The following is a 23,008-nucleotide window of genomic DNA, read 5'->3' as shown; positions in this document are numbered from 1 at the left end:
CCCCAGGAGAGGCCCCAGCTTCCCTGTCTCCCTGCTGGCCGTGGCCAGGCCCTGCGCTGCCCAGCCTGTGCCCCCTCACTCTTTGTGGAGGCCCAGGCCACAGAAGGGACACACACGTGCATGAAAAGCCGACCTAGTACAGCCCTGATTTCAGCAAGAGCTGTGTTCACCTTGAACCTCTCCCCAGGGGACTGAGTGCGGGGAAGGCTGAAGTGTCACTCTCCCCTCCTGTGGCCTCCTCTGCCCTTCCTGGCTCCTTTCCAGGGCCTGTGCCAAGAATGTGCCAGGCCTCTGTGTAAAAGAGAGAAAGAGGGACATGTGTATGTGTGTGTGTGCATGTTGAAGACTAGACCCTCCCCCAGATGACCTCAAACGGGCTAATGAGCTTCTTCTTGAGATTTGCTGCTACTTCAGAGCAGGGCCCGTGCTTGACCTGGCGTCCGGCATGCTGGGTCCCACACAGGTGCCACAGAGCAAATGGGGGAGGCTTCTTCTTGCTCTCCAGGCCCTGTGCACCGGCTTGGGTGCTTCTGGGGACCAGGGTTGAGTCTGAGCAGGCGTCAGCCCGGGCAGCAGCATGGAGGCTGGAGTGCTGCCAGCGGTGGGGCCTGCAGCCTCCACGTGTTCTCCTCCTGAGGCCGAGACTCATGGGGGACCCCCATGGGCCGGGCTGTCCTCAACCTCAGAAACCTCTCACTTCTGCCCAAGACACCAAGATTTGGCCAAGGGCCCCAGATGGATTGTTTTGAAAGGCAGAAACTGTCCCATTTACCCTAAAACCCTTTTAGAAAAACATATCCTATTCTATTTGATTCATAGCGCCAGATAAAAGGTACTTGAATTCCTCCTCTCCCCGGTGATGGATGAATCGGATACAAATAACGATAAGAATAATCATTTCCACTTGCACAACCCTTTATAATTCACAAATCTCATTCCCACACATGAACTCCTCCTCGTCCTTCAGGACTCAGCCCCGGCAGAGCTCTCCCGTGGGCGGGCCTGCCATGGGCTCTGCCCTGTTTGTGGGTACCACAGGGTGAACTGAACGGAGGTGGCTCCTGGGAGCTGCAGGACACGGGGAGCGAGGGTGAGCGGATGTCAGCAGCCCCAAATGCTTTCCCAGGCTTCGCGGCTCCCAGGACCTCTGCCTCCACACCCACCAGAGCGGCCTGTACGTAGAAGTCTGTTCCCAGCCTGCCCGGGGCCTGGGAGGCAGGGCTACCTATCATGTTCGGCAGCCAGGATGGTTAGCCGAACTGACTCTGGACTAGCTGTTCTGTGTGCCCCATGACTGAAGGTGCTCAGTGCCACCTCCTGTCCTAAGCTCGGCCTGCACTACTCAGAGGCCACCAGTTGTTAGAAGAAAGTGCCTCAGAGCACCGCAGCCTGTAACAGAGGCATCAGGGGGCCCCACTGAGCCCCGGGGCACCCTTGTCTGCAAGGGGTTTTCATTCCTACTTCAGGGCAGTCAGAGGCGAGATCTGAGGGAACTGCAGTCACCAGGGCCAGTGGCATGGTGGAAGTTCAAAGCCAAGTATACCGGGCCTTTGCAGAGCCCGTGCTGAAGATGCCCGCCGGGATCTTCAGCCCCGGGGGCACTCTGGGCAGGACGAGTGGGTCCCAGGCCCTTGCTAGCCCATGAGACAGGGCCAGCTGAGACCCAAGACCTGTCCTGGGCCCCATGGCTGGGCGAGAAATGACACAGTCAGAGAAAAGGCACAGTCCTTGCACCAGGAGCTTACAACCTACCTAGAGAACCACCTTATAAAAGGCACCACAGGGCCCCAACAGGCAATCCAGGCAGAAAATTCACACCCAATTCCTAACAATGTTCGTCCTTTCTTCCTACAAATATTTACTGAGAGCCTACCATGTGCCAGGTGTGTCACCGGGGGCAAATCCAAGCTCCTGCCTCCAGGGGCTCATGTATATCCTTGTGGAGGGTAATTATATTCTTTCCTCCATTCCATTGCCTCTGGACGGCTCACTGGCTACAGGGTGTCCCTGTCTCTGGGCAGGGCCCTGGTGCCTGCAAGGGCCCCAGTCAAGCTTTTCGTAATCCCAAGCAGGCTCCACGCTCAGCTCAGCGCCTGACGCGGGGCTCGATATCCCGACCATATCATGACCTGAGCCAGAATCAAGAGGTGGACGCGCAACTGACGGAGCCACCCAGGTGCCCCTGTCCGTTACTTGTTTCTTCCTCCCAAGCGGAACACGGGTCCATGAGAGCAGAAACATGTCTCTCTTCTCCACAGCTGCATTCCCTGCACATCAACAAGCCTTGCTATATGCTCCCCGAATGCCTGAGTCAATGTTAAACGTATCTAACTGTGGTTGTTGGTACGTCTGCAATGCTCAGTCCTGCCTGTGGTCTTTCATTTTTTAACACTTCATCGACGCATAACTGATCTATAAAAGCACGTACACATTTTAGGTATGTAACCTGATGATTTTAGAGATATGTATACACCCATGAAAACATTACCACAATCAAGCCTATGAATATAATGAACATGTCTATCACCCCTCCCCCCTCTCCTCAACCGTACCCACCCCAGACTTCCCCCAGTCCTCCCGGGCTCAGTTTGGACAAGCCTTCCTTCAGACAGCCTCCCCACACGGCAGGAACCTCCTGTCCTGAGGCCTGGCCGCTCTGTCTCATCACTGGCAGCTGGCCTGTCTGTGTCCCTCACGAGACAGACTGGGAGTTCTGCCCTGCAGGGCCCTGGCCCATGACAGGTCCCAGTAAATATGCACGTGATATGCAAGTGGGGAGGGAGATACTGCTGACAGAAGGGGACTCTTGGCTCTTTGGGCACAAAAGTAAATCACTCAAGTGGACTTGCGGCTGGGGGTACATTTCATTAGAGGGAGCCCACAGCCCCGCCTTGCACCTAGGTCCCCTTCCGCCCCAGTACAGGCCATCCCTCGCACCGGAGCACAGCAGGCTCTCCAACGGGCCTGGTGGCGGGGCTTCGTGGTGACCAGGGCCCTGGGGTGGCAGGCATGCTACCTATAAGCAAAAAGGCATTTCACAAGACTTTTTATTGGGCCTTCTCCCCCGCCTCTTCCTTTCTTTGGGTTATAGAATATTAACTTAAAAAGCTAAATGCCACAGACACAGCGGAGAACCCATCTCCCACCCCCTCCCAAGGCTCGCAACGAGGGCAGACTAATTTTATTAACTTCAGGGGAACTTCAAAAAGCTTCGGGGCCTTCATGGCAGACTGCAACGACCCCAAAGTTGGTTTAAGTGCTACATAAACAAAAGCCTAGGGCCAGGGAAGCTGAGGGCTCCCGGCACTTCTTGTTTATGTTCTCATCTGGCCGAGTGGGCCAGCGTGCGGGCTGGCGGGCCCTGTAATCCTGCCGGTGTGTGGTGCCGGTCAGTTCACTGACCTACATTACCACAATATTTTTTTAAGCATCCGGGATAAGGTGAGGAGCGAATGGGCTTTTTCTGACCCTCCGAGGAGGGGCCCAAGGGGCTCCCTCTTGCTTGCTGCCTCGTGGTCTCCCTGGGCTGGAGTGGCAGTTTAGAAAGGATTCAAGTTCAAAGGCAGGGCCCTGGTCATTCCTGTTCTCCTGTTTTATGGCTTGGCCAGAAGGCATAATAGCACTGATTAGGTGTAATGTCCCTCCTACTAACTTCTGTGTCTTCAATTCCACTTGTAGGGGTCAGGCAGTGCGGGTGAGGAGGCCGGCCTTCAGCATATTGCCAGGAACACCTTGTGGTCTGAGAAAAGCTGACGCACCACCCCACCTCCCCGATGGTCCACACTATCATTTCCAGCAGCCTGAGTGGATCCTTCCAGGAGCTGGAAGATGGCCCAGTCTGGCACTATGGACACAAGCTGCCAGGACAGCGAGAGGAGCTGGCAGCAACCTCCTCTCCCCTCAGACTGTCCAGCCCTCTGCACCTCCTCTGTCCCCGACCCAGCACCCTCAGCAGATGAGAGCCACAAACTGTCCTTGGCCATGCTCTGGAAGAGACGCCTCCACACCATTAGTTATTCTTCCGAAAAGCCAAGTAGGGATTTAGCAAAGTGAAATGACTGGCCCAAAGTCACACATTCCAGCTTTCCCTGCCGTCACCTCCACGGCATGAGAGCAGAAGAGGTGGATGTTTGGCAGCAGCGAATGGGCCCGGCCATGGCATTCCCATTCTCTGGGCTCCCCCGAGCCATGCCATGATTGCCTGGGCCCAAGCTGGCAAATTCAGCCCTGGGGCAGCAGGGTAGCCCTACCCCTGCCTGTCCCAGCTCCTAAAAACGCCAAGCCACCGGAGAAGCCGACCCCAAGGACAAGGAGTAAAGACAGATGGAGCCTGGCCACTCCAGGCAGGAAGTGAGGTGGGGCCTGAGCACCTGTCAAAGGAAGATCTGCCAGCCCAGTGGACTCAGTGCCTTGGGAGGGAGGGCTGTGTGGCTGTGAGGTGCTTCTGGTCGGCTCTGGGGCCAACCCGGGGTGGAGGCTGCCAGGTCCAGAATGTACTGAAGGCCAGTGAGACAAGCTGCTGACCCTCCAGGGATTCTCGGCTCCTCATCCATAAAATGAGGCTGGAGGATGGTAAGCTTTCCTCTAGCTATGGTTATGAGGCCAAGAGGCCAGTTACCCTTCTGGTGAATTCCAATACAGGCCACATTTAGGAGCACGGGCGCACTGGAGACCAGAAGAGACGAAGAAAGAAGGTTAAGGGGATGGGGACCAGGCGAGGGAAGATGGGAGGAGGAGGTGCTCAGCTAGAAGCAACAGCTAAGAACAGACTCAAATGCTATTGTCCAACATGGCTCTTGACTCTCTGCACAGAAGGGCCAATTCCAGAGGGAAGGCTGAGCTTCTGCTCGTGCAGTGGGCCGGAGCCTGGGCTCTGGAGCCAGCTTGCTTGGGCTCAAAGCCCTGGTCTTGTGGTCTCGGAGCCTCTGGCCCGTGGCCTAACCCCTACAGGCCTTAGCTGCTCATCCACAAAGTGAGGTAAGAGAGCTATGGCAGGTTTACACAGAGTTGGCACTGGCCTGGCCTCTGCCACCCCCACGCTCCCTGGGCAGGGTGTCTTCCTCCCTCAGGACCCTCCCCACTGCACGATACACAGGAAGGCAGGGGGGGCAGGTACGGGGCCTGTGTCCCCCGCCCCACTGGCTGCCACATGCAGATGCGAGCAGACATTGCTGACAGACCACGGCACTCTTCCATGGCCCCCTGCTGGTCACTGAGCCCCAGGCAGAAGGCTGCATTGGGAGCAGGCCGGGACAAAGCCTGTGTGAGGGTCTTGGCCCAGCAGCAGCTTGACTGCACCGGCTGTCCCAATTGGAAGAGGGATGGTAGGGGAAGGCAGGAGCTGGCCGAAGTGCATCTCTGCATCCCCAGAATGTAAGCTCTCCAGATATTACTGGGGGTAGACGTGGTAAGAGGGGACTCACAAATGTCTGCTGTAAGAAATCTCATGAAAAGTCTCGTTAGAGAGAGGGACGATAGCCTTTCCTGCTGGAGGCAGTGAGGCCGATATCTCTGGGGAGCTTCCGGAAGACCAGGGGTCATCATTTGTCCTGGGTGTTAAAGGGCAGGGGGGCTAGAGGACATGCCTTTTCTCGGCCCTGTCTGTCTTTGAAATATGTGTGTGTGCCCAGTGGTTGGCTCGTCTCCAAATTATAGACTCTTCCAGCTAAAGGAGAAAGACCTCAGAGATTAGACACCTGAACATCCAGCAGGGAAAAATCTTCAGAGGACAGTTGGAGGCTTTTCATTTTGAAATCAATCATCGTGACGTCAAACCAAAGGCAATGCATGTGGGACTTACTCCTTGGGAACAATGCTGAACCTGGGCCAGCACGGTTACAACACTAGCCCGAAGTGGGGACTTTCACTGTTTGCATGAATACTTCGCTTCGTTTATTAGCCGTCAGTCATCAGAGGGTGACTTCCCAAAGAGCACTCACTGGTTGCGTATGGAAGCCCAGGCCCTTGCTTACGTGCCGGGCAAGTCCCCACTGTCCCCAGCCCCTGTGCGGGAACCTGGCTGCCAGTGCACATAATTATGTCATTACATGTGCGTGTCTCTCGGGGCCCAGTTCCCAGGATGAGGCTTGGGAACTGCCCAAGTTCCGAAGCGACTATTCTAATTCAAATTGGAGAAGTGGCACCAAGAAAAGAAGGGCAGCCTGCCGTGCAGTGGGGACCCGAGTCGCTCGCTCCATTGGCTGTGAGGAGGGCTGAGGCAAGAGAAGGGGTTGGGAAGGTTTGAGTCCGGGCTGCTTCTTTCAGCTCTGTGCCCATGACCTGGGGCAAGGGACTTCCCTGACCCTTAGTTTCTTCCTCTGAAAGGGCTGTTTTGGGGATTAGGGGTGTTGGTGTTGGCAGGGACAACTAAGACATATCCAGAGACCACAGATGGAGAGTTATCTAACCGGGGGCTGCTCTCGGGACTCTGGTTCTCTCCCTCTTACCCTCCACCTCACAGTGAGGTCCTCGCTGAGGACAAGAGCCAGGGAAGGGATCTGCAAGGGATGAACTCAGAAGTTGCCTGCATCCCCGATGCAGTCCTCACACGGGGTGGTAATTCTCCCAGGGCACTTGACAGCCACCAGGATCGACAACTTCCCCAAGCGTCCCTGGGATGACGATGCTATTCTGGTACACCCATCCTTACTTGGCATAAGAAACATCTCGCCCAAAAGATGCCTTTTCTTCCTCCCCAGTACAGGGCCATGGCCTGGTATGGTGGGGAGATGGGGGCCCTGGGGTGGCCCCCAAGGTAGGGCCACTCCTCCACCAGCCACGGTGGGACCCTGGGCAGACCACATCACTCCTCTGAGCCTTAAGTGTCCTCCCCTTTGAAAACAGTGTGAGCCTATCTGCCTCCAAAGTTGTTGTGAGAAGAGGCAAGATTTCTGACTGAAAGATTTGTGTGAGCGACAACCAACCTCACTGCAGTCCCCTGGTGCAAACCCAGGAAAGGAAAGCGGCCTTCAATTCATCTCCTTTTGTCAAGTGATTTGCAGAGGCCCAGTGAGGAGGCCCAGGGCAGGCGCCCCCAGGGCGCCCACCCAAGGAGGAACCTGCCCGCCTCTGCCCCACCTCTTGGGCCAGCGGGGCTGGCTTCCTCAGAACTAGGGCCTGCCCACCACTGGGCAGAGCACTTGCTCATCTGTAGAAGCCCTGCCACCCACTTCCCTGCACCCCCACTGAGCTTCCCTCTCTGTTTCTGTCCTCCATCACAGGCACTGATGCAGGTAAAGCTGTCTGTCCACAGCTCATAGGGAGGTACAAAGGCACCACTCCTAAAGGCAGCCGTATTTTCATGGAGGAAAAAGGAGACGCACATTTTAGTGAGCACTTGCTTCGTGCCAGGCCCCCCCCCCCCCCTTGGCCCTTAGCACACGTGATCTCATCAACTCCACCACAGCTTCCTCATCTAAGAGACAGGTTCCGGGGGTGGGGTGGGGAGAGAATGTCCTATCTATGGCCAAGCTGAGCCAGGCCAGTGCCAGCTCTTTCCACTGTGTCGAGCTGCCTTGACCCTGTGTCTATATTCAAGCAAAAAAGCAATCTTCAATCTGAGGAGGCTCACAGGCACCTCAATAGCCCAGCAAGATTCTCCACTATCAGATGCTGCCGTTTGGAAGGGAGGAGAGAGGCCAAGGGCTTGGGCCAGGGCCAAGGCCAGAACAACTAGGGCTGATCTTCACTATCTGATCTTCTCCCTGAGGAAAGAGCCCTCCTGACCTCTGGTTCAGGGGGAACCTCTGTTCTCTTTAGTGGCCTGGGAGCCAGTACAGTCTTCAGCCTGCTGGACAGGGGCCTAGCGGAGCAAGGGTTAGCAGAGTGGGCCAAGGGACCAGGTGGACCACAGCACCGCTTCCTCCGAGGGCGGGTCAGGAAGGACTGCAGGGAGCCTGGGCCGGCCGGCACCCCAGCCAGCACACTCTCCAGTGCCCTGGGCACATTGAACAAGCCATCAGCAGTACCGTGGGGTGAGCCAAGTGCCAGGAGGCAGCAGCACTTTAGACTTCAAAGCCAGCCAGTGCCCCTGGTGGCGTCTGTGTGTTTACACTTGGTTGGGCTGATGCCACAGGCTCCTTGGCCCAGCCCTAAGGCCTTCCCCATCCAGCGCCAGGGTGCCAGAGCCAGGGTAGTCGGCATGCATGGCCTGATCCCACCACAGAAAAGGTGCGGGTACCAGCGTCTCGCCACCACCCGAGTTGGGAACCCAGGCATCTGTGCCTGAGGAAAGTCCAAGTAAATAGCAGCAAGGAGAGCCACTGCTTAACAATGGCCTAGTGTGCCAGGAACAGCACTCGGCATTTTATATGTACTCGTCTCCCCGCCTTCCACCAGCCCATGGAGTAGGGAGGATAGCCCCTATTTTTCCAGGAAGGGTGCTGAGGGGAAGAGACTCCCCCAAAGTTTCACACCCACTCAGGGCCGTTCAGCATCCCCTGGGGCCTTGGCTGGAGCCCGAGGTCCCTGGGCCCTCAAGGCCTCAGCCCGCAGACATTGCCATACTTCGTTCTCCTCCCTCCTCTCCTCTAGTCCTGGTCTCAAGGAGGCACCCTCTTGGTCCTGTGTGGCTGCTTCCCCGACCTGCCACGTCCTGGGACCCCACTTCACAATTAGTAGCAGGCCAGCTGGGGTAGCTAAGGTGTAAGGTGGGCCCAAAGAGATTTCTGAGTAGGCAGTGGCAGGACCACCTTAGTTTCTCAGAGAGTGATGTGGGCGGAGGTGCACAGGCTGCTAGGGCAGGGAGGGAGGAGAGGAGGGCCCCTGGGGTGTGGCAGCAGTCGGAGGTGTGAAGTGGACCATGGCAGGGCAGGCCAAGTGCACAGCACTCCGCGTCCTCGGCACTGAGCCCTCGGTGGCCCCACCTTTTCCCATGCAATTGTTACAAATGAGGAAACAGGGCCCCAGAGAGTAAGTGGCTTCCGTCAGGCCAGACTACTCGACTCAACCTGGGGTGCCCAGGATCTGGGAATGCAGGCTAGGTGACAGGGGACAAGGTTGGGGACCTCATGTGGACACCTGTCTGTAGGCTGCCCTGGCTGGCCCCACTCAAAGGATTTCTCCAGCACAATCTGAATGAAGCTTCAGCCTCCCCCAGGCCCCAACCTGCTGGTGGCTTTGGTGGTTGGCCCACATACACCTTGGAGCTGCCTTCTGTCCTCCAGCTGCCAGGCACCCTGGGCCAGAGGGCCCTGTTTCCCTGCCTCCGCAGAAACAGTGCCTGGCTCTGGGACCTCCACCTCCCAGTCTGACCAGTCACAAGGCACAGCTCAAAGGTCATTAACTCTTTGTAATTTTCCCGTACAAGACCACCTCCTCCCACCTTAGCATAGTCCTTGCCCCTCTCCTGCTTCCTGCGGCCCTCTGTAGGCCCTCTGACCAGGCACATGTCTCCTCCATACAAAGGCCATGTTGCCTGTGACACTCAGCCTGGCTCACTGAGAGAGGAGCAGCTGGTTTAAATCCACACGTGGCTGGGATACAGGGACCTTTGGAGCATGGCCCTGGAGCTCCATCCCAGCTTAGAAACACCACCCTTTAGTTTCACCAGATCTTTGCACACCTGCAAAGAAAGATTCTTTACCTAACCGTTTTCTTTAAATACCGACGCTTAAAAGAGAAACTTCACATGGTACCCTAGAGAGAAAATGAAAGTCACCATAAATAGGAACCTGATGGTAAAGTAAATACAATTAAAAAAATGAATTGGATCCTAGTCACAGACTGTTGATACTGGAAGGATCTATCTTGGCCCTGTTTTCTGCTTGTTCAAAAAGCAGATCAGCATGTAAGAGATGGGTGTTAAAGTCACCTTCAAAGGAATCTAGGACTTTCTTTGCGATGTAATCAAGGGACCAACAAAACAAAACAAAACAAAACAAAAAACAAACCACACACACACACACACACACACACACACACACACACACCCAAAAAACAAAAGAACAAAAAAAACCTGAAAAAGAACAAAGTGATTACTAAGGGATTCTACATTGTAGAACAGTATGGGAAACAGCCTTAACCAAATGAACAGCAACCTACTGCTTGCCAATTTCCAAGCAGCAAATGTATGAAAGAATAAACAAATGAGCACACACACACACACAACATATATCTATATCCATTCTTCATTTCTACTTTTAATGGTTCATGATTTCTACTTTTGAAAATCTACTACCGTTTTCTCTGTGGCCACAGGTACAACTAGAATCTAAGGCCCACAAGCACAGGGATTTGGCTCTTATTTACCGTTATACCCCCAGCCCTGAAAACAGCACAGGGTAAGTGTTCCACAAATGTTTTTTGAGTGACTGTTGCTGAATGCCCAGTTTTGTACATGTTCCACAGAAAAAAGGAGAAAGGGTATTTTCTCTGTCTGAGGGATATAAGGGTTTTTATCTATTTAGAAATCAAGTGTAGGAATTGTGTTACACCTCTGTGTCCTTCCTTACCTGTTGTTTAGCGGGCCTGTCCGATTCTGGAACCTGCATTCTATTGTGCCCCACTATAATTATCACTCCTTTTTTTTTTTTTAACCAAGTTCTCCTTGAATTTCTAACAGATTTTGTTTTTATATGTTTGGCAGGTGCAAGTTTGTAACCATGCCTTTATCATTACATGGTATCTCTCTCTATCTTGGTAAGTATTTTTGTCTTAAATTCTAGCTTGTCTGAAATTAGCATGACCACTCATACTTTCTTTTTGTTCACAGTCTCCTGACATTTCTCTGTCCGTCCTTTTATTCCTAACCTTTGTTTACCATTGCATGTTTCCTATAAATAGCATATTACTGGGTTTTGTGTTTTAATCCAATCTATCATACTCTGTACTACAGAGGAGAAATTGGCCATTCACGTTTAGTGTAATGACTAACACTCTTATTCCTCCTGTTTTTGTCATTATTTATGAACAATGTTTTTGTTTCCTTCATTTTTGTTGGTTTAATCAAATTCATTCCAGATTTTCCTTTGTGTGTGTGGAAGTGCTACACTTTCCTGGTCCATTCATAGCTTCTTCCCCTTTCTCTGTGCTTATAATCTTATACATATTTCTATACTTTTACCTGAAAACAGGATACTAAGCATCTCCCTCACCACCATATACTCTAATTCCTTTCCCCAAGTCCTCCCCTGAGAAAGGCTAGGCCTTTAGAACACCTTCACTTCCCTTCTTCTCCCCTTCAGGTGAGACCCCTGGAGTGTTTCTAGTAACCTGAACTCCCTTCCTAGGAGTTCTTGAGGAATGCAGAGAGTCCTCAAGTCCTCGAGTCCTAGGAGTTCCTGAGGAATGCAGAGAGAGTAGAGTACTTGTGGTTGTAGATGGTGATTAGATTTTCCTTGCAGGATGCTCAATCTGTTTCAAGAGTCATATTTACCATTTAGACCAAGCGTGAACAAATAGCTAGAGGCCCAAATTCTGCCCAGTATCTGTTTTTGTACGGTCTTCAAGCTAAGAATGTTTTTTTCTGTTTTCTAATGGATTGAAAAACATCAAAAGAAGAACATTTCATGACATATGAAAACTATAAGAAGTAAATTTCAGTGTCCCTAAATAAACTTTTACTGGCCCCTCACCACACCTACTTGTTCCTTTTGTGCCACAGTGGCAGAGTTGAGCAGTTGTGACAGAAACCTAGGAGCTGCTGGGTACAGGAACTCTGGGATGGCTCCACAGTGTCTCACCTGGCTACATGTTTTATTTATTCATTTTTATTACCAGTGCATAGGCGCCATGTCAAAACAGGACAAGTGGACTTCAAATGTCACACTTTCAACAATGCTCAGTGAGGTGTCGATTATTATTTTGTCGAATCACATGGCAAAGCTCTGTGTTTGTTACTGGCTGTGTTAATAAAATACAGCATATACTGACATCAGAATATTCCCAGCTCACAGAAAAAGAAAATGAGATGACTTCAAGCAGTACATCTCATCACAGCAGAATTTCTTCACGAAACAGCAACAGAGAGAGAGAGAGAGAGAGAGACAGAGACAGAGAGACAGAGAGACAGAGAGAGAGAGAGGATATAAAACTATAATCAAAGTAAGTTTCCAAGTGGCTCATTTGTTAGTCAAGCAAAGGAAAGCCATTTACTGGTGGTAAGTTAATTAAATTGTGTTTGATTGCAGCAACTAAAAAAAAGTATCCAGAGAAAACAAGCTTATTGAAGATGATTAGATTTGGGGCAAGACCAGTTGCTTGGTTGTGTCCTACAGGCTACAGACACTCAAAACAACAGTAATGAGTACGGCCACATCTAGAAGGGAGCCTGACCCATCTTTCGATGTGAGCAAGTGAAGCAGAGCACAGAAGGAAGAGAAAACCTGGGGAGGGCAGATGGCTGGCCCCTGTATGGGCCATGCACTGTCCGCAGCATTGTGTATTTACTTCACTCTGTCACTTTCTTTCTAGAACTTACTACTACCTGAAGGCATCTAAGGTACTGTTCCTTGTCAAGTCTCTCCCATGAGAACAAGCACTCTGTCTTGCTGTACCCGCAGTGCGCGGCATACACAGGAGCTGAGGAAAACATCTGAATATATGAATGAAGAGCGTGTTTTAGGCAATGAGCCCAGGACTGTATGCCTTAAGTCTGTCCAGGTGGAAAACGTTTATTCAACACACATCTATAGAGGGCTGGGCCTTCCTCGGTTGTAAACGGAGGATGTCTCAGAGGCCCAAGTCGAGCTCCCAGAAAGCTGACTGGGTTTTGCAGAGTAGACACAATGAGTTTGCCCAGCATCATGGAGCAAGGGCTGGGAACTGGTTCACCACGGTGGTGAAGAACCTGCCCAGGAGACTGGATTTCATCTTTTCAAGAGGGCTTGGCCTCCTGGAGATGTCTTTGAACAGAGACATGCCTAGGGACGGGTGATAGCTGTGATGTGTCTAGGAATTTTTCAGAGGCAGGCAAGCACAGCTGGGAAAAGATCAGCACTGGGTACTCCCTGCCCTTGTCAACCACACCCAGCAGCCAGCTTGGCTCTTAGTTTCCTCCCCAAACATGCCACTTCCAGCAGTCCTGGCTGCCTCCTGACAGGGACCGGGGCGGCGGAGGGGGGAGGTCTCTGTGCTTCAGAGAGGAACAGAAGTCCTGGGGAAAGGATTGGAATATCATTCTGGGACTTTAAGGGCTAAACTAATAACAATAAGACAGCAAACACAGAGTAGGAGCCAAGCACTGATCTCGGAACCTTCATCCACTCCCCCAGCTCACCTACTCTCACCCCATGGTGCAGTGCTGTGAAATTCTCCGGACACAGGGAAGTCTCATGACCAGCCCATGTTTCCACACTAGGAGGTGGTCAGGCTGGGACTGAAGCCCAGGCCTGCACATCTGACGGGTCTGCTGCAAGGCAAAGGCTGTGGCCAGCCAAGCTATCTGAAAATCTCTGTACACTCTGAGTCCTGCTCAAAGCAAACAGGGTCACCTCTTGGAATAAACCAGGCCTGCTGGTTAGCTACACGAGGAAATTTTCCTCCTTCCCCTGAGCTGGACTCAACTCTCGCATATGAAGCCACACGCTATTGTGGCTCTTTCAAAATGACCCTGAGAGGAAAACTGCCTGCCCCACAAATGAGTGAGGATGGTGAAAGAAAATGGCTGCACAAGGCATACGGTGGTTACGTGGCATAGCCAGGGTTTGAGCACAGTCCGTGTGACTCCCAAGATCAATGCCTTACCAACCTTACAAGGAAGGAAAGTCTCCCACCAAGGAGGCTCCAGTTTCTTAAGAGCACCCAAGCCTCTCAACTCACTGGACAAGAATCGACCTGACATGCTGGAAAGGTAAGGACGTGGAGGCTGGTAAGGGCTGGGATCCAATCCCGACTTTACCATCCTGTGACCTTGGGCAGGTCACTTCACCTCTCTTGAGCTAGCTTCTAGTGCGACTGCCTTTGTAGAGGCACCCTGGTAGCCTGAATTCAGAGTAGGAAGAAAATGTTTCTTCGAGTAACTTTTTGTTTTCTTTGAATTATGTTTCATCGTGCGCACATATTACTTTTCTCAATTAGTTACATATAATTTTAGGAGGAAGAAAGTGATCTGTTTAATACTTTTTTGCAAAAGTACATATAGGAAAAGTAATAACTTCCTCCTTGGATTTTTATAAGGATTTAAAATAATGTATGCAGCTAGTAATGGCACACAATAGGTGCTGCATAAATAGAGAAGGGATAATGTGGAGGGAAGCAGGGGGCGGGTGTATTCCTGGGCCCAGAAGGGAACCTGTGGCACAGAGGTCCCCAGCATCAGGACAGGTGTCCACTCAGCCAGAGCCTTAAGGGGCTGGTAGGGGGAACCTGGGTGCCTGTTCCCTTACTTCCTTGCAGGAGCCTGGTCTCAGGTCCCCTCCACACACATCTGCAGCCCCACCTGAAGCCAGCCCTGGTTGGAGGGAGCCTTTCCACTTAGGGTATCTTTGTGGGATCTGCTGACTGCAAGTCTAGGGCTCTTGTGCCTTCACTTCTGGCCTCCATGGATTGAGCAGGAAAGGGTTGGTGGCCCCAGGGATGCCCCAGGTTGGTGGCAGGGCCCGGGTCAACTCGCCTCCTGGGTCCTCCCCACTGCCCTTAGGAGGCAAGAGTCATTTGATAATATGTCCAAGCCCACACGTCTCATTCTCAAAGGCAGTAACGGCTCCTCCCCCACCAATGGGCCTCTGTGGGCAATTAGACCTGTGAGCTCGCCAAGTGGGGCATTACTCCATGACAGATACTTCCCCAGAGAATAATTACACTTCATAATACTGCTAATAAACAAAGCTAGACAAGCGAGCGACGTGCACTTTATCACCTTTGTCTTCAATCAGCATCGCAGGGCTGGCCCAGGGCTGATGGAGCCCTTGAGTGGCCCCACGGTTGGTCCTTGACCCCTCCTGGTAGCCCTGGAGTTCAAGCTGCCACTGTACAGATGAGAAAACCAACATCCACAGAGGAACAGGCCCTGTCCAGAGAACAGCAGAGGGGGATGCAACATGGCTCCAGCTCCCAGACTCACACAGGGCAGCAATGCAGGGTGACCACACCTGCCTGGCAGAGTGGGCAAGGCTGGCCTTGAAGTGGGAGCCCTGAGTTAACAAAGCTGAGGATCCCGAGTTTCAGACCGATATGAGCAGGTAAGTAAGAAGCTTCTACTGATTCCCTCATCAGAGGGCAGGTCTCGATACAGGCAGGAGAAGAAGGGGCTGAGGTCGGAGGGCAGGTCTAGATACAGGGCCTGACCACCGGGAAGAAACCCAAGACAGGGAGGAGGGGAGTGGGGTTTCCACTGTGACAGAGAGTGCCAGAGGAGAAAGAGATCTGGAAGATCTGGGGATCCGAAAGAAGGGAAAGAGACAGGTGGCAATGGAACCCCAACACTGTCCGGTGCCCAAGGCCCTGACACTTTCTCCTGAGTGCCTGCTTGGTAAGGATCAGACACCATGCTGGAGCCTAAGCTGACGTGGGCAGGGCTGCACCAGGAGGGGTGACCCTCATCTTGCTAAGAAATAGAACTGCAGGCCTGCTGAGAGCCTCAGGGTAGACCCCACTGGAGCCTAAGTCCCCAACACTGGGGCCTTATCACCACCGCGCTCACCTGGCTCAGAGACAAGTCCCAGGACCACCCACAGCCACCCCTGCCCCACAGGGGTGCACATCCAGGGAGCAAGGTTTAGACATTCTTCACCCATGTCTTCAAGGCCCAGGAGGCAGGGATTCCCAGTGAGACCTACAGGGACAGACAAAGTGGGTGGGCAGGGCCCACCTGACAGGAGGTAATCCGAGGATTTCTGAACCCTTTCAGGCTCTAGGCCACCCTCATGAAAGGTCTGGGAACCACACTGGTTCACCCACATCTAAAGACCTGCCTCCAGTGATGGTGACAGGGACCCCAGGAAGCCAGCAGCCCGGGGCCTCCTGCCATGTCACCTTCCTGTACCTTTCCACCTCTTGCCCTCTGGCACCCCCCTTCCCCAACCCCACAGGCTGAGGACATGCTTGGCCAGGCCTGCCCTGCACTGACCAGCCGTGCTCTCTCCTTTGATATGATTGGCTTGGGGCAGACCCAGCAGCCACTCTGCCTGATGGAGGCTCAGCCCCCACTGAGGCCACGAGAGCCAGGGCCTGGTCATCAGGCTGTCAGGGGCAGGGCCCAGTGCCCTATCTGAAGTTCAGGGAGGCCACTGATACACTGGCTTCTGGCCCAGCTGAAGTGCTGCTGTCCGGACCCGGACTGAGTGAGGGCCAGGGCTGCCCTGCCCTCCTCTGTCAAAGTAGAGGGTAGGGGTGGCTGGTTGGGGGCAGGTGACGTGGAGCTTGCCGACCTGAGTTCAGGCCCCGGCTCTACGACCACGGGCAGAGAGAACCCAGGCCACTTGACCACACAGGGCCTCAGCTTCCTTGTTCAAAAACCTCAGAAGTTGGGACCAGAAGGCCACTAAGGTCTTCCTGCTTCTCATTACGGACCCCAACCATGCCCATCCTGGCCATCCGAGCCTGACAAGGAAGGGTGATGGGCAGACAGACTACTTACCCGCTCCACGAGGCCATGCTTGTGCTTGAGCTTATATACTTTCAGCCTGGGCAAGAAACTCTCGGCATAGTCCTTGTCCTCCAGCCCGTGGAGCAAGATGCCGTGGAAAGCCAGCCGGCACGTGTTGGCATGAATGTCTGCATCTAGCCTTGAGCCGATCACCAGGCACAGCCGAGGACAGGTGACAGGCTTCTCAAACTCCACGAGGGCCCACTGCTGCCGAGGACAGTGGCCTCCCGTGGCCTGGCCCGTCTTCTTGTCAGCCTCGCCACTGTCTGTCACCTCTGGTGCCAAATCCTTGCTTAGGTACTGCTCCTGGAAGAGGTATTCTCGAGAGAAGTCGAAGGAGTCTAGCACAGGCTCATGGTCAAAGCTATCAGGGGCAGGGCTGAAGAACATCAAGCGGCCCATCACCGTCTCATGGCCCACTGTGATGTGGAACTTGGCCTTGGTCTGCAGGGGCCCCCGGAAGTACGGGATCTTCTCCACAGAGATGAGGGCTGCATGGACAGTGTGCAGGGACTCAGGGGCACACACCAGGCCACGCTCCAGCAGCTTGGGGTCAAACTGGGTGACACAGATGCCCAGTCGGTCTCCCTGCATAGCTGACGAGACGGGCATGTGAAACATCTGCATGGACTTCACCTTCTTCACCACCTGGTGTAGCAAAAGAGAAAGCTCATGAAACAAAGAGACTTGAGGCAAGAGGGAGGGGCTCCAGCTGGAGAAGTCCCTGTCCCAGAGCTGCCAACACTCACCTGGCACCTGGCACCTGGCACCTGGCATGCCAGCCTAGGGGAGCACTGGGGCGGTCTGGGGCCCGGGTCCACACAGCACACTAGTCCAGCATGTGGGGGGTAGGCACAGCAGCCAAGTCCTGTGCTACTGTAGCTCCCTCTGTCGTTTGAGTCCCCGCTCTGCCCCAGGCTCCATTCCAGCACTTTCTTGCCTTGAGCCCTCTATACAGGCTCACCACTGCATGTAGAACGCCCTCCCCCCACCCCCCCCACCCAGGTCCTCAGCCTGCCAAGCCATGACCACCTGTCCTTGAAAACCTGGGCCAAACACCACTGCTCTGGAAAGTCTGCCCTGACCCCCAGCGGGCAGGATCTGTCCCTCTCCGGTGCTACCCCAGCCCCTCTGAGTCATACACAGACTTCTCTGCAGTCAGGGCCCACTCTGCGCCAGCCTGCCTGCTAGCCTGTGGGCTTCTCCAGGGCAGGCCACTCCTCACTCCCTGGACACACAGTCCCTGGGGGACCGCAGTGTGCCAGAGACCGTTCTAGGGGTATGAATAGAGTGAGAAACAACAACCAAACTATAAACACAACAAATGAACTAAGTCTATATTGACAGAATTAACATACAAATCTTATGTGTAAATATAACAATAATTACATATGTATATAACATAATTACATATGTACATTATATATAGCATACTATATTATACATAGCATATGACATATAATATAGTACATGTAGTATACCATATTAAATATATATGGTATATATAATACTATACTATACATATTACATATAGTACGCCACATTATGTATAATATGTGTTCATATATAACATCTAGAGAAGGCCCAGGGTTGGGGAAAGGTCTGGTTTTTCGGAGCGGTGGTCAGGGAAGACTTCTGTACAGGTGATGTCTGAGCTATCACCTGATTATAAGAAGTTGTGTGAAGGTCCAGGAAAAGATAGTTCTGCACAGAGGAGCTGATGAATGTACAGGCTGGGACAGAGGTTCCGTGAGTCTGAGAAATAAACAAAGAGGCAGGAGGGCTGTAGCAGGGAGGGCAGGGAGGGCAGGGAGGACAGGGAGGGGAGGCCGGGCAGGCCGGAAGTCACCGAGGAGTTTAGGCAAAGGAGTAACCTGATCTTATCTCTGTTTGGAAACCATCACACTAACTACTACACTGGGCAGATCTCTGCACCCACAGTTTGTAAATCAGGAACAGACATAGGAAAGGCTCTAATAAACGTTCATGAAATCAATGGACATTCCTACTAAGAACCACTGTCAGAGAGGAGATGAAATCACATTCACAGATTTCTGCTTAGTGCAGCAAAAAGATGGGTAATAGATTTCAGAAAACCTGCCATCAAAACTTGTTAAATTAAAGACACTGGCCTTTAGGTCTCAAGCATCCCCATCTACAAAGCCTGGGTATGTGGAACACTCTCTTTTTCCCTGGATAAAGGGAGAATGCTGAGCTGATACCGGGCGCAGGAGGCCAGGCCCTTTCCTGGAGAGCCATAATACTCAAGTGTTTGTTTAAAGATCATTAACTACCTAACCATGAGGTCAGGGAGCAGAGAAAGTGAGAAGTGTGGTGTCAAAAGCCACAGCCAAGATCAATCAAAGAGAAACATAAAACACCTCTAAAATGGTCTACAAGGGCGACGGGAAACTAAGATTTTCAGGAATGCATCTCAGAGTAACTGGAGAATATTATCTTACACTAAGCGTCTGCCCAGAGAGGCAGGCCCCGAATCGCAACTCTTCCCCTGAGGCCCGTGGCCACCTGGTGAGCTGTCCTCTGGCCCCCACCCCACCCCACCCCACTCCCTTCTCCAGGCCGCCTTTCTCAAACACATGTTGGATGATGCAATTCTTTGGCACCAACCTCTACACGGGCTCCCCTGCTCTGCACCACTGCTTTCAAACCTCTTGGGCGTAGCTGTGGTGAGCAGGACGATCCTTTGGTCAACTGAAATTCTACAGGAGGATCGGCCCCCTGGCCGCCGCCCCCCCATCAGGTGAGCTGCTCAGGGTGGATAGGGGCTCCTGCACCTCCTGACGCCCTCTGTGCTGCCCCACCAAGGACTTCGGCTTGCCTGGCTTTCCCGCATGGCCTTCCCTGGAGCCTCCCACAACACGGCCTGCCTCGGCAGCTCTCTTCCTGCCCCATATTCTTCCAGCACCTCAAGCCCCAACCAGGGCAAGCTTGAGCAATTCCCTACATACAGAACCCCATTCCCTACATACAGAACGCAGGGCCCTGTATGCCTCTGCGTTTTGCCCGTGAGGCTCCTTCTCCCCGGGACTTCCTCCACCTGAAATTCCCATTCATCCCGAAACTCTGGCTCTCAGGGTACCTCCTGGCATGGCATCCCTGCCTGCTCCAGACTGAACTGGCTACTCTCCCTGGGTTGCTCTGAACCGGATGCACTGAGCTGTCATTGCCGCCTCATGGCTCTGCCAGTCTGTGCCTCTGTGTATCTACTGACTTAAATGACAATATAGTAAATACCTGTGGCCCCATCGTGCACCCTGAGAACTACAACATTACCAGTAAGTTCCATCTCCTTCTGTGCTCCTCCCCCACCTAGCTCTCCTGCCTGCCCACCAGCTGGAGGCAACCATTCTCCTGAATTTGGTGTGTGGCATTCCTTTCTTTATATATATATATGTGTGTGTGTACATGATTGAGCAGAGACTCACTACATATGTAGTACATATGCCTAATCAATACTTTGCTTTGTTTTCTGAGTTTTTGAACTTCGGAGTTCGTGTCCGTGCTGCCTACACCTGCAGTTCATTTGTTGCTGATGCTGTCTGGCACAAGGCACGCACCGACCCCCATTCACTCTTCTATTGGTGTGCACATGGGTCGTTTCCAGGTTTTCGCGGGAAGAGGATGCAGTGAATGCCCTCTCACACAGGAATCCTGCCTGGTGCACAGTGCTAGGAGGGGTTCTGGAAGACACGGGTCCTGTACCAGAACTGCTGGGTCAGGGGCGACTGCTCGTGTCTCCTAGATAAATAAAGTATCAATGTACACTTCCACCACAGGCTGGAGACTCTCAATGGATATAGGTCTTCTCCAACATCTGGCACAGCCAGATTTCTTCATTTTTGCCTGTCACTTTTTTTTTTTTTTTTTTTTTTTTTTGCCTTTTAAATTCTGAAGCCAGGGGCCATGTTCCTACTGCTGTATCCTCAGTGCCTCGCACAGAGGGTGGCTGAAAATGCTGCTTATGGCAGACCCAGTTACACACCCAGCCCATCGGAAGAGAATGGCTGCATCTGATTCTGGAAGAGAAATGCCCCCCGTGGCAAAAACACACCTGGCAAAGCACGGAGCTGAGACTCCAGACTGGCCGGGGCCTGAGCGGGATCCTTGGGTTTATGACACTTCCTGTGACAGAGGGCTCAGGGCCTTGTGCCACCCTGCCAGTCCCCACCCCCACCATCAAGCCCATCTGTAAGCAGGCTTTGTCACAGGCATGTTCTCTTTTCAACGGGGCTTGTGTTCTTAGGACCGAAATGATAAAGAATGCCTTAAGAGGGCACCGGGAACAGCAGAAAGACAAATAACTGTGCAAATCAAGATTTCAAGGGCCCAGACAGGAAACTGTGAAACCGATAAAGCTGGGGACAGGGTGGCATGGCACTACCATGGGCTCTCCTGGGTGCACGCAGATGGCATTGCCCACACGGACCTATCGCCAAGCCCACGTTTACAGGGTATCCTTTAAGAACGTAAGATCCCATCTAGGACACCAAAAAACACGGGAAAGTAGTTTTGCCAACTCAAGAAGGGGGAAAAAAACGGCCTTTCATTTTCTAGCCAACTCTGAGGGATTCCATCCATCCATTCAACAACTCACTCATATTTACTAATATCCAAGGGGAGTGGTGGCACACTGTGTGTGCATTCACTCAACACGTATTTATCAAGTTTCTCTCATGTAGCAGGCCCAGGCCCTGGAATATACGGGGTGAGCAGAATGGACTCTGGAGTCTACCGTTGGGGGCGGGGGAGACGTTAATAAAATCATCAATTAATAAATTCAGAATTACAAAACCATGGAGAGGTGTTATGAGAGAGAATAGCTGGGGGATGTAATCCTCCCTGGGTCATCAGGGAGGGCTTCCCTGAGGAGGTGGTACTAAAGCTGAGACCGGAGGGAAGAGAAGAAACCACCCATAGGGGATCCAGGCAGAGGGAGCAGCAGAGCAGGCCCGAGGCCCTGAGTGGGGAAAGAACATGGCCTGGTTAAGGGACTGAAAAGCGGTGGGCTGGCTGGCTGGCAGGGAACCGGCCAGGGGCAGCGGCATCGGGATGGAGACACAGGCCAGCCACCTTCACCGTGGGAAGGACAACAGAAGCCCCTCGTGGCAGTGGTGACCTGGGGTTGAGCATAAGAATAACACCTGCTATGCATACTTTGAAAAGGTCACTTTGGCTACACGGTGTGGAGAAGCCAGAAAGGACACAGGGAAACCAGCAAGGAAGCTACCCCAAGAGTTCTTTACGCAGTACATTGTGGGGATGTGCTGATAGACCGGACATGGGGACGATGGAGACACGCTCAGATGGACACTGAGGCTCCGGCTGGAGGAACAGCCCAACGCTGAGGTGGGGAGGGGCAGCTAAGTGACCTGTGCCCAGGAGAGGCCTGCGAGGCAGCTGAGGAAAGTCAGCAGGCCTTGGGTGAGCACAGAGGTCAGAGCTCCAGGAGACGTGGAGGCTGCAGGTGGAGGTCGGGGACTAGGAGAAGACGGCTCACACACCTAACTGCCTCTGGCCTTTTTCCACCTAGATGTCTGGTCGTCTCAGAAACGGCAGCTCTGCGCTTCTGGTTGCTCGTGTGAAAACGGTGGGTTCCCCCTTGACTCTCCTTGTTCTCTCATACCCTACCTAGCCATCGGGGGCTCTAGCAGGCCTCACCTTCCAAACAGGGCCGGCACCTGAGCCCCTCCCTCTGTAACCACTGCCCGTCCTGGTCTCAGGCCCACCTGGCTTTGGCTATTGCCCCTTTCCCTGCAGCCTGTTCTCCATAAAGCGGCTTAAATATAAGATATGACTCTGCAGTTTCACCTCTGAGCTCTCTAGTGGCTTCCCATTTTGCTCTGTAAAACTAATGTCTTCGCTAGGACCCCAAGGCCATGTAGTCAGCTCCTGTCATTTCTCTGACTTCATTAGCTAGGTTTCCACCCTCAGCCCCCATTCAAGCCAGTTTAGTCACATGAGCCTTCCTACTTCTTGCTCCCAGAACACATCAAGCTCGTTCCTACCTCAGGGCCTTTGCACTTGCCAGTGCCTTTGACTGGGATGTTCTTCCCCATACACATTATTTCTCTCTTCCTTATTTCCTTCCTATCTGCTCAGATGTTTCTTTAAAAAAGTTTTTTTTTAACGTTTATTCATTTTTGAGAGAGACAGCAAGCAGGGGAGGGGCAGAGAGAGAGAGGGAGACACAGAATCAGAAGCAGGCTCCAGGCTCTGAACTGTCAGCACAGAGCCTGATGTAGGGCTCAAACTTGGAATGGCAAGATCATGACCTGAGCCAAAGTCAGATGCTTAACCAACGGAGCCACCCAGGTGCCCCTCTGTTCAGAAGTTTCTTTATCAGAGTCCATTTTTGGGGCACCTGGGCGGTTCAGTTGGTTAAGTGTCTGACTTCGGCTCAGGTCACGATCTCACACTTTGTGACTTTGAGCTCCACATCGGGCTCGCTGCTGTCAGTGCAGA

At 52.9% G+C, this 23,008-nt stretch overlaps 1 protein-coding gene across 4 annotated transcripts in view; it reads right to left on the bottom strand.

Annotated features, from left to right (window-relative positions):
- EEFSEC (eukaryotic elongation factor, selenocysteine-tRNA specific) overlaps window positions 1–23,008 on the bottom strand; it is a 248,973-nt gene that overhangs the window by 48,699 nt on the left and 177,266 nt on the right. For all 4 annotated transcript variants that reach the window (XM_027049814.2, XM_027049815.2, XM_053218850.1 and 1 more), the window contains one exon: window positions 16,517–17,173. In XM_027049814.2, coding sequence (XP_026905615.2) covers window positions 16,517–17,173 — 657 coding nt within the window. The remainder of the gene's footprint in view (window positions 1–16,516; window positions 17,174–23,008) is intronic.

The sequence above is a fragment of the Acinonyx jubatus genome, chromosome A2, assembly GCF_027475565.1.
Source record: "Acinonyx jubatus isolate Ajub_Pintada_27869175 chromosome A2, VMU_Ajub_asm_v1.0, whole genome shotgun sequence".
Taxonomy (NCBI): Eukaryota; Metazoa; Chordata; class Mammalia; order Carnivora; family Felidae; genus Acinonyx; species Acinonyx jubatus.
The sequence above is the reverse complement of the archived record's forward strand: the minus strand, read 5'-3'. Positions and strand labels throughout refer to the sequence as shown.